We start from the raw sequence: 11596 nt of genomic DNA on the forward strand, positions 1-11596 counted from the left end.
GGATATGCAAAATCCCATAAAATTGATTAATATATGACACGGAAGATTTAGCATACAAAGCAATGTTAACACTGCTAGAATGTGATGGGGAAGATATCAACAATTTAAACAGATCTAATTAAGACATTTCGACAACTTTGCAAGCCAAGCAACAACAGTTCTATAGTTAATCATTCTAAGGAGTATTACATGGATAAAAGAAGTATACAGAATCTACTTGGTAAGGATGGCATTTTAGCATGTTGACCTTGGACATGGTAAAACTAGTTCCTTCTGATATTGACTTGAGGAACCATAAGTTCTCCAAAAGAATTGGAGAACAGTATGCCGCAACACCACACATACAAAGATCGATAGAAATTTCATCATCTTCGTCATCGTCATCATAGAAATCAACATGTCCGTACAAGTTTTGCCTTCCATCCCTGCCACGCCAGCCGCATATTTTCACCCATTTTCCAATACCCGATAATTCTCTTCACACCTTTCTTTTTTGTTTCTCCCGGTTTTCCTTTTTCCGAACAACTCCTTAAAGGGGCTTCTGGTGCTCCAGTCTCTGTGCTTTCGATGATCCGTTGCACCATCTCCAGCACATCACTCATCTTGGGCCTAGACTTCGGTTGCCGAACCAGGCACCTATTTGCCACTGTGACAAGTTTTGATGCAGATTTTAAAGAGTAATCACCTTCTAGCTTTGGATCCATGATTATACGGATCTTCTTGACATCAGTTATATAGGGTCTGACCCATTCTAAGAGCTTCTGTTCACCTTTCGGACGGTTTTTATCTATTGGCTGACGCCCTGTGATAAGTACATACAGAAAAACTCCATAGCTCCATATATCACTCTTGGCAGTCAGCCGACCAGTTTGCATGTACTCAGGAGCTGCATAGCCAAAAGTTCCTACGACCTGTTCAATGTTATGATGGAATTAGGAATAGTTATTATAAGTAGTATTTAATCATACAGCAGTTCGTGGAAATAATAATAATTCCATTTGATAATAAATCAGGTTACTAATTCTCTTTCTTTATTAGTACCAGTTGGGCAGTTGACAAAAAATTTTCCCATGATATCCATAATCCTGCTACTGGCATATCTTTGGGTCTAAAGAACTTTGTGCTACTTCTATAACTGTGGCACAAACACATTGCACCATCTTCCCTGTGCCTCTGAGCTCATCCACGCAGCCATTAGAGCTGGTAGACATTCCCAGTCCACCCAGACTCAGGAGATTGACTCCTAGTCAGCCATGGACCACAGCAGTCCTTGCCTCAACTGGACAATGCTATTAAGCCTAAATTACAGCTCAATAAGCCAGAGGAACTGCGGTCCAAGTCTGAATAGGAACAGGAGTTGATCAGGTCCATCATGAACCTATCAAGACTAGCATAGGGAAACCAGACACCAATTTTGACAAGGAATAAGGACCAGTTGCATCTTCGCGGTTGCCTAAAGTAGAAGCACAAGATAGGCAATTCGGCCAAGATAAACAAGGGCATAATAGCAATATTTTGCAAGGATTTCTTCTCCTTTTACAGTTAGTTGACTTCAAATAGGAAACTGACATCTGTAAATAATTCCTGTGTGTCTCTTTAAGACATCTTTGCACATAAGTACCACAGTTGGCCCACATAGATGATCGATATAACCTGACAGCTTCATACAAACTTTTGACAAGAGCAGTGGCAAGCACTTATTCTAGAATATATGGTATGAACTAACCACAACTAATAAAACCATGACAACTGAAGAAACCTAAAAGCGAAGAGAATAACTACAAAGACATTTGTGCACTTGTAATCATGTAGGCATGAGATTGTCATCATCATGTATTTGGAAAAGAAATTAACTCACTCAAATCCTACCCATGTATCTATGAAGCAAATGTGGGAGCTTCACAATACCATTCATATATTTATGCAAAACATTAGAAGGAATAAGGTATTAATACTAGATAAACATAAGTATGTCATAAGAAATGTGGTAGCTAGAAATATTAGGCCATTTAGCATCACTTACCGCCGTGGAAACATGGCTTAGTCCTTCTGCTGGTCCTTGTCTAGCCAAGCCAAAGTCAGACAATTTTGCATTCCAGTCCTCATCCAAGAGAATGTTGGAGGCTTTAAAATCACGAAAAATAATCTACCAAATAGAAAAGAAATTCAGCTACACAATATGTGGATACAATGAGATTAACTATTTCTTTCAATTTAAATTGAATTGCTTGAGTACATGACCAACAAAACCAACTGTTAGAGTTGTTGTCTTTAATTTTTGACAAATATCAGAAAATGTTCCATGGAAGCAAACAATAAATATCATGTAGTTGCTAAGAACTTGGAAAAAATACATTCAACACAGGCAACTCTTGACCAGAGCTAACCAGAAAGGATCCAATCTGCTTACAAGCATTACCTGCAAGTAAGTCAGGTCTGTCCAAGTCTGGGATCATCAATGTCAGTAGTTAAGGTAAAAGACTGATACGAGGATTTAATTGCCACTAGAAGTCAACTAACAAAGATGATGACAAAAGGACTGGGAAGATTTTGTCTAAGCTTTTCTTTTGAGCGACCAAGCACTAGCTTTATACCCTATCTTACAACACCATCAGGGACCCTATATGAACAAGCTCAAAGTCACATGTAGAAAGCATGAAGTATGACGAGTTCAGACTCAAGATTTGAGGTCATAAAATATTGTGTTCTTGACATTAATCAACAAAGAGTCCCTAACAGAGATAAAATAGAGGTGGAGGCTAACTAGACAAATATCCATCCTCAAGGTTCGACATGCTTGTCAGAAACAATCGTGCTTTGACTTCAATATCAACTTTTACTAAAAAAAAATTATACTTAATATCTTCATTATCTAAAGTCTTCTCCACTACAAAGTTCTAAACATCAAGCTTAGTAGTATAGCATAAATCTAACAAACCACATCCCCTGATAGAAACAAATCAATTATAATCAATCAGATCCTATAAGTAAATCAAATTAAGGACAAACTAAACTAATAGATAAGTTGATCTGAGACCTGAAAATCCATTTCTTCATGCAAATGTGTCAATCCACGAGCAGCATCAAGAGCTACCCTTAATCTCATGGACCAAGAGAGTGTCGTCCTAGATAGAACTGACAGGTGGTCCTCCACACTTCCATTAGGCATATATTCATATACAAGAAGGCGCTGTATTCCCCTTTCATCATCTTCAGCACAATAGCCTACTAATTTGACGAGATTTGGATGCTCCAGCACCCCAAGAACATTTACTTCTGTCAACCATTCCTTGTGCCCCTACAAGAAACATGATGAGGGTTCCTTCCCACTTAATTGCATAATTCTAAGCACATAATGCAAAAATTTGATAAACAAGACTACGAAATGTACATACAAACAGAAGTCAATAGAAGGCAGAAACATCAGTCGTTACCATCCATCATAATGTGAGATTTCTATTAGAATTTCTACTTTTACTGTGACAAAGACAATATTATCATAGATATATAGCCTCCTAGCACGCTTATAGAGATGAAAACATTTCTCAATCATCCTCACTAGTTGGAAACATCTAACTTGAGATCAATCCTTCACTCAAACACAAAGGACTAAAATTAGATATATTACATATTACACATGGAATCACTAAAAGAAAGAAACAAATGCTGTGTTGACATGGCAACTTGAAAACTTAGATCAAATTGCCAAAAACTTAGTACATAAGCAGCAGGAAGACATAAAATCATGCAGTATGACAGAAGGATGGTTTATATCATTGTTATTTGGCTAAAACAGTGTAGGAGCACATGTTTATTCTGTATTCACATGTCTCAATGTATGATTTAGTGTGTGAATAGGGTGGCCTAGGTGAGCATAATCTAACCATAGCATGGCTAGCTTACCAAGAAAACCAATTAACAATCATAAAAATTTAGATCATACTTCACCATGAAGGTTTAAGCTCCTTAGGTAAAGTATGTTCATATGTCCATCTGATGAAGCCAATTGTTCAGTAAGGATAAAAAGCAAAACACCAGAAATCACAGAGCAAGAAAAAATATGCAAAAAAACCTTGCCTGCAGTCCTTTGCGATTCAGTTGTTTCACAGCTATCTCAATCTTTGCATCCGGATCATCAAGGCTCTTGATTGTTCCCCTATAAACACATCCAAAGCCACCTTCCCCAACCATGAGTGACCGGCTAAAGTTCTTTGTGGCATTCCTCAGCTCAGAAAATGTGAAAACCCTGAGATTAATTGGTCTCTGAGAGAAACTAGGGTATTGTGGCCTTCCCACTGAATCAGTACCAGAATCAGTGACATCCCCCGAGTTGAACTCAGATCCTGATCTCCTCATGTCACGCTCGGTTGATGTGGTACTGTTCGACCGAACAGATGCAGACAGTCTTGCCTGGAGCTCCGCCTTTGTCGCTCCATTTCGGAACGGGAAACACTTCATAGTAAAGAACCTAAATTTGGTGTTATAGATTTTCACATTAGTCACAGGAGAATCGGAAGCCTCGGAATACCATACTCACTCAAAAATCCTAAAATCACCTTTCAAAACCCTAATTAAATGGAAGAAGACCAAACACTGTCTTTCATATTCAAGATAATTTTGTTCTGTAAAGAACAAGAACCAAATAGAAAGGAACGGAAGATAAAGACAATACACATAATCCCTACAAAATGATTCTCTAGCTTATAGGGTTTCCCCAAGAAAATTCAAATATTAACATAAATGAATTCCTTTTTCTTCTTTTAGTCACGTGAAGGAAAATGGATTTGTGATTCAACTGGCATCAAATTTTATCTTTGTAAGAGGTAAACGAACGTCTGTGCACACAAATTAAGAAAGGGAGAAACAAATCCACCGTTTTTTTCACGTTAATCTCACAATTTTTCATATTTAAGACTCCATTGTCACTCACTCGCTACAATTAGCCTTGAAGATCCCATAACTGAAATGTAATCAACCAAAATCCCTAACCAACTCAAAACCCATCTTCCGTCAAATCAGTCCTCAGATATCCGTTTTCCATCGAATAGCAAAGACTAAACATTAGTCAAGCTCAAGTTCGGGGGAAAAGGCCCAGCTTTCAGAAAAAGAGGCTTCAGCGAATTTGAACTCACCTTCTTCTCCGACAGCCAAGAAACCGGCGAACGGGAGCAGACACTCGAGGCAACTGGCGGATCTTTCCCGAGACGAGGTCCTCACATGCTCGATCAAAGACCAGCGACTCGCCAAGTCAAAAGCGAGACAGCTGCACCTTCCGCTCACCCACCATATAGCGAGAAGAGAAGTGAAGGGAAGTAATTACGACAACCATACGAGGGACGAAACGACAGACGAGGCAAATGAGAGATCGAGATTCTCTCCCCCTGATGACCGTCCGATACGGTGGGCGCCACCTCGAGGCTGATTCTTGGCCGTTAATTTGCACCGGAGAAGGCCAGTAACGGAGCGCGGATGCCTGCACCACACGCTACGTATCACGTGTACTGCACGTGAGATCGCGGACGGGGGGCCACCTGGCCGAGGGGAGACCATCGCGACCGTCCGTTTCGCCCACCTCATCGGTAGCGAGTCGCGGGTGGCTGCGGAGGACGGGCGATTTCGGTTGTTCACCACGTAGCGGGGCCCACAAACTGGCGTCCACTAGCTCATCGGTCAACATTGACGGTTTGAAATCTGCGTGTCGTCCGGAAGCTTTTTTTCCTTTTCTTTATATATATATATATATATATATATATATATAACAATGAGTGATACGGAAAAAATATATATCGATAACATAGTTAGCGAGAAAAAAAAAGGGACCGATCAATAATTTAACCATGCATATATTAGTCTAATATAAAATACTAAAAAATATTTTATTATAACTTAAAAAAAAATATTTTATTATAACTTAAAATACTCCCAGGGTTAAACCCATTAGATCATAATAACCAATATCAAATTTTAATTATTATTTACTTAAAATATTTATTTTTTATTATAAAATTGACTAAAACATTGAAGTGATCATGAATCCCACTTAAAAACTTCGTTGTAAAGTCGAATTGATTTCTTGAGACCCTCTTAATTCCATACAAGCTTCTTACATATACCAGCTCAAATTAAGTCATGTTGATCCAAATATTATAAATATTCACTAAATCATTTTGGTGCCATCTGGTTGACCTATGTTGTAAGAATATCATCCCATCAATCCACTTAATGAGTGTCTGAGCGAGGGGTACTCCGTCCTTAACCCATAATACATTCACTCGTAATAAATAATAATTGACGTTTCTAGCTCTTGACACTTTCATCTCGATGCAAACCACTAATATAGTATTGATAATTATTCAATGATCGTGTCTTCTCTTCACTGGTGGAACCCCCAGTGATGGCACTAGTCCTAAAGCAATTAATAGCCCCGTCGTGCTGCCTTGATACCTTGGTCGATTGTGACATATATCACTCAAAATGCCCTTGATCGATTGAGCACCAACCAAATAGAGCATCAATGGACCTCATCACCCTTAGTCAATGACTCCCAAGTCTAAGGCCTAATTTGTGGACTCTACCAAGTACATCCTTTGGGTGTAACTATAATAGATGAATCGATGGCTAGAAGACATGCGTCAGAAATTTCATATGGCAAGGGAAGGAGATTTAACTTCACCTCAATCGAGTCCCAGTTCATCCAAAAAATCCAAAATGAGTTAATTATGACAAGTTTCTGAATTTTGATCTTAGAGGCATTTGATGGGTGTGGATCTCACCGAGTATGTGGTGACTTTTATGCTCAAATAGCGCTACACGATAAATCAGAGGTCTTGATGTGTCACATATTATTTATAACACTACGAGACATGACCTAAAAGTGGTACTCTTATCTCAAACCACTTTCGATAAACTCTTTCACATAGTTGGTCAAAAAGTTTGAACAACATTTCATTAGGAATATGCACCCCAAGCATTAAAATGCCACCCTTCTAATGATCTACCAAGTAGAGGATGAGATGTTGGTGTACTTCATCACCAAATTCATAACTAAAGCATGAGGAATTACTAAGACCGACCCCATGGTCCTTATATAAGTATTCATAATGGGCTGAGGTAATCTCGGCTTTTCTAGTATCTAATAAAGAGGTAATCGACCATTGCACCCAAGATGCTCCAACATGACAACTAATATATTCTATCTAAATTTAAGATCTTGTTAAAGTACAAATAATCGCATAAACACCCAAAACAAAAATGATCTGTCTCATCTCTCACCTTAACGTCACCTCAATAAAGAGTAAGCGAGAGGGGCCATCCTGACCATGTGTGGACATGATCCCCCTCGATATGTCATGAACTAAGGTCTTTCTCCAAATTAAGGTGAAGGGGTTACTATAAGACTCCCACCCAATAAAATTTTTATTTGGAATTAGAGACAAATCCAACTACTACTAGTTTCATGAAGACCACGATCATGACACTAAGGATTGCTACCTTTGCTTAGCCATCTTGGCTTCAAGGTAAACCACCTTTGCTTCTAATTTAGTCATGATCTGTGGGTCAACCTTTATTCTTCAGCTCGACTACTTCAACTTGGATCTTGTTAACTTCTTTTGTCATATGAATGATGACTCCTAAGCTCTAACTTGATCGACCAACTTTATCGATAGTGATTATTATAAAAAGGAAGAAACATAAACCATCATAAGTTCTAACCACAATAGATCAAAGGGCAACTTGGGAAATTAGAATCACTTAATGCTATTGCTCATTTTATCATTGTGACAGTGAGAACCTCGAAAAGCAAGGTATATAATTCCTTACCCAATGGGGGGATCAACACTCTTAGATGCCCTGAGTTCTTTCCACTTGTGTGCTAAGGGCTTCCCTTTCATCAAATCAATAGCTCTGCCATTCGGATTGTTGAGAAGGAAATTGACCAATGTTTGTATAGGTCCTAAACATAGCTGCATTGAGATCGCTTCTACGTTGGATCTCTAATTCTTGCTTGTTGATCGCTCGGTGCTTCTAAGATCTTTCTCTTTTGCACCATCCCTTACTCCCATGAGGATACCTCCATTGGAGCAAACTATTGAGAGATCATAAGGTAGGCATCTTGAGCATTGCCTTATCTTGGTAGAAGCGGTAGGGGCCAAGGAGCCTATTGCAATCGAGGCAAAGGGAGTCAGACCTAGAGGTGACTGTTACTACTATCCTCATCTTCATTTTCCCAAGATTTATACCTACGAACAAAAAAAGGTATTAAGTGTCATATCAAGTAAAACTTCGAGGGATAGAACATATTCTAAGGAGTCGGGCTTAGGTTGACACTGATAAGCCAACCTTCCTCCATGTGCTCAAAGGCTAAGAAAGATGACAAGGCCTCTCTTAACTGAAGCGCCTGACTCTTCTCGACTATTAGGAAGGTGTATTAATGTATAAATAGAGGTGTACATGCACGTTAGGTCATATGGATGATGCCCGATTCAAGGTACTTTCATTTAAGACTCGACTAGGTTGAGTACCTATGGTGTAGGCATTCCAAATATTTGAGAGTCAAAATTAAGTCTTGATCATAGGCCTTCTTCATAATTTGAATATCTTTGATAATGTTCGAATCCACTTTGGTTGTCTCCACTAAGGAGTAGGAAGATGACGTACTCCTTGCCCTCGGGCTATCAAAGGATAGGTTCCTTGACCCTCTTAGTTACATGTTGGTTAAAAGAATAAAACTTAGGTAATAAGGAAGAAGACATCTTCCAAACCTAACAAAAAATACTGAAAATGATGCTTCAGAGGTTTAAGAGGCAATAAGTGGGGATAAAAGATAGAGCTCAAGAAGCAAAGAGAGCCTCACAGTTGTGGAGATGGCCCCTTTATAACTCTCGACCACCGCTTCAACATCTAGAAGTCCCATCAAGTTTCCTGCTCAAATTTCCCTCTTGATCTTCCTACTCATCGACTGAATATTTTGTAAATTTTTGCTTTGCTGAAGCATTGATCAATACAAGTGTTAACTGGCTATTCGAGAGCTTCTTGATGCATCCTTTTAAACTAAGCATTAAAATGCCCTTGATACATTCTTCTCTGGCTAAGTATCAAAATGTGTGTGATACATCATTCTTGGGCTAAGCATCAGAAGTCGCTTAATATGCCCTCTTTGGGCCAAGTGTCGAAGGCAACCTAACGGGTCTTTTTTAGACTAAGCCTCGGTAGTACCTAATGCATTAGTCATCGATGTATTGAATCCTTCAAATTACCAAAGTGTGCCTTCCAAGGGGAGAAAATGATAGAAGAAATATTTATCATAATTATGACTTAACATGTGACAATATAATTAGTAAAGTAAAAACAAATCCCAATCAACAATTAAGTCATGTGAATGATCACATGATACCACATAATATTCTCCTAGGTTAAGCCCACTATAAAAGTGTACTAGGTCACAATAATTGAAGTTAATTACTATTTATTAGAAACTCTCACTTTGACTAGAGCGTTAGAGATACTATATTGGAACTATATTCGACTTTGATGTTTGTGCAGATTAATATCTTATCGAACTTGTGGAACTTTATTAGCTTTATATAGACATCTTGCGTAGGTTCGAACCAAGTTAAGCTGATCCAAACATCACCAAATCATAGAGTTAATTGGCTAGACCAATAGATCAAATGGTTCAATCATAAATTTTATTTAAATTATTTTAAATATATTATATATTTATATTTATATTTCATATAATAAAAATCTAAATTTTAATCATCCAAATAATTGAAAGTATATAACCAAAACATGACCATACAATAATAATAATGCATGTAGCGTTGTATTGGAAATGAATGTTGAACCATAGATATCCGAAGTCAACCAAAAACGTCACTAGCTTTAAGTAACATAAGGTACACGGAATCATAAGATTGAAGACTCGTTCATGGATGTTCTATATAAATAAAAATAATTAAAAATAATAATAATAAAAGATAAAAATGATGATATGAAAAGTATATATATATGTGATATGAAATATATTTGTTTCCAGTTAAAACTGGACATGTGACATCGTAGTAAGTAAAAAATAAATAAATAAAGATCCTTAACCGACAACCACGCCAGTTAGCCAAAGTCATATAGGAAATATTCTAAAAAATATTTCTTATTGCATAGAATATTCTTACGACCTTGAGCAACCGTTTAAAGACTTCGTATCACTCCTAGTGAAGATCGACATCATATCGGGTGTGATTAAAGACTTGTAGCATAATTTGGATCGGTACCGAGTTGGATTAGTCAATCATTCTTATTCTGCGATTGACATCCACTAACATGAAAGAGTGGAGAAGAGATGATTAAAACAAAAAAGTGAAAAATGGATAAGGATAAGTGAAGACAAAAAAGAGAAGAGGAAAAAGTGTATGTGATAAAACAGGCTACTAAAAAGAATGGCCAGAAAACATCTACTTAAACAAATAAAAAATACCCAAAATAAATATAGAAGAATAGCTTATACAAGGTAATATCCTTGTATAAGCTACAAATAAAAACAATCCCTTTATTTATATTCATGAAAAGCTTTTATACGTACATTCATAATTAGTGTTCCTTGGATAATCGACGCGATTTGTGGAGCGACACTAATACCCTTATACATACTCCATTGTTACCCTAAGAATACGTTAGAAAAAAGGGGACATATATATATGATCTTAATTTACAGGAGTAAATTTACTGGTCACAGACTCTGCAAGTGTAGATATACAAGAACTTGTAAGTTAGCATAAAACTACTCATTCAATAACTTTTTCTTTTTCTCCCCTTATTTTACCTTTTCTCGGCTCTTCCCGTCTCCCCTATCAAACTTGTGTGTGTGAAGTATTTTTTGGTGTTTCGTCGTGCATAAAGAAATAAAAGAATCATGGCATATTAATAATGATGGAGAATTATGTACGTCTTAAGATACTTATACATAGACCTCACCTCAACTCACCTGTGTCCATAAGCTAAATTTTAATCAAACTACATAGACCTCTTGGATTCATAAGGTGTTAGGATTTTAATAACACTATGTTTATATAAATTATAAATTTTAATTGATTTAAATTTGAATTGAAAAAATAAGTATAATAAATTATAATAATAATCAAGTTAGTAAATATAGAAATAAGACATGGAATGATAGGACAATGTATAATATTTAATTTTTCTAATATGTATATATATATATATATATATATATATATATATATATATATATATATATATATATATATATATCTACTTTTGATTCTCCTATCCTTTAAGACTATCAAGTATTTCCACCGAATTTATGAAAATTAATTATTATTTTATAATAATTTTATTTTTAAGAGATAAAAATGTTAGGACTCTAGCTAGGAGAGTCCTAATTGAGAGGGACATTTTGTTAGGACTCTAGCTAGGAGAGTCCTACTTGAGAGGGACATTCTGTTATGACTCTAGTTATGAGAGTCCTAATTGAGAGGGACATTCATGTAGGAGGTTTTTTCTTAGAGAAGAATTAGGAGTTGTAAGGGAATAGGAGTCTTTAGTAGGAGTCATATTAGGAGTTGGTTAGAAGTAA

The 11596-nt window shown here is 36.9% G+C and overlaps 1 protein-coding gene across 2 annotated transcripts; it reads right to left on the reverse strand.

Moving 5' to 3' along the window:
- Nucleotides 1-82: 82 nt before the first annotated feature.
- LOC103973498 (serine/threonine-protein kinase PCRK1) lies at nt 83-5334 on the reverse strand. 2 transcript variants are annotated; one of them, XM_009388074.2, is made up of 5 exons: nt 5133-5334; nt 4078-4468; nt 3038-3298; nt 2024-2146; nt 83-911 (listed from the first exon to the last, which is right to left on the reverse strand). In XM_009388074.2, exons 2-5 carry the CDS (start codon nt 4456-4458, stop codon nt 393-395), a joined length of 1284 nt encoding a protein of 427 aa, XP_009386349.2. In that variant the 5' UTR covers nt 4459-4468; nt 5133-5334; the 3' UTR covers nt 83-392. The 2 variants fall into 2 exon arrangements, with proteins under 2 accessions (XP_009386349.2, XP_009386350.2); XM_009388075.3 differs by having other exon boundaries at nt 3038-3289; nt 5133-5297.
- Between the last annotated feature and the right edge of the window lie 6262 nt (nt 5335-11596).

This window comes from Musa acuminata, chromosome BXJ3-7 (genome assembly GCF_036884655.1).
Source record: "Musa acuminata AAA Group cultivar baxijiao chromosome BXJ3-7, Cavendish_Baxijiao_AAA, whole genome shotgun sequence".
Classification (NCBI taxonomy): Eukaryota; Viridiplantae; Streptophyta; class Magnoliopsida; order Zingiberales; family Musaceae; genus Musa; species Musa acuminata.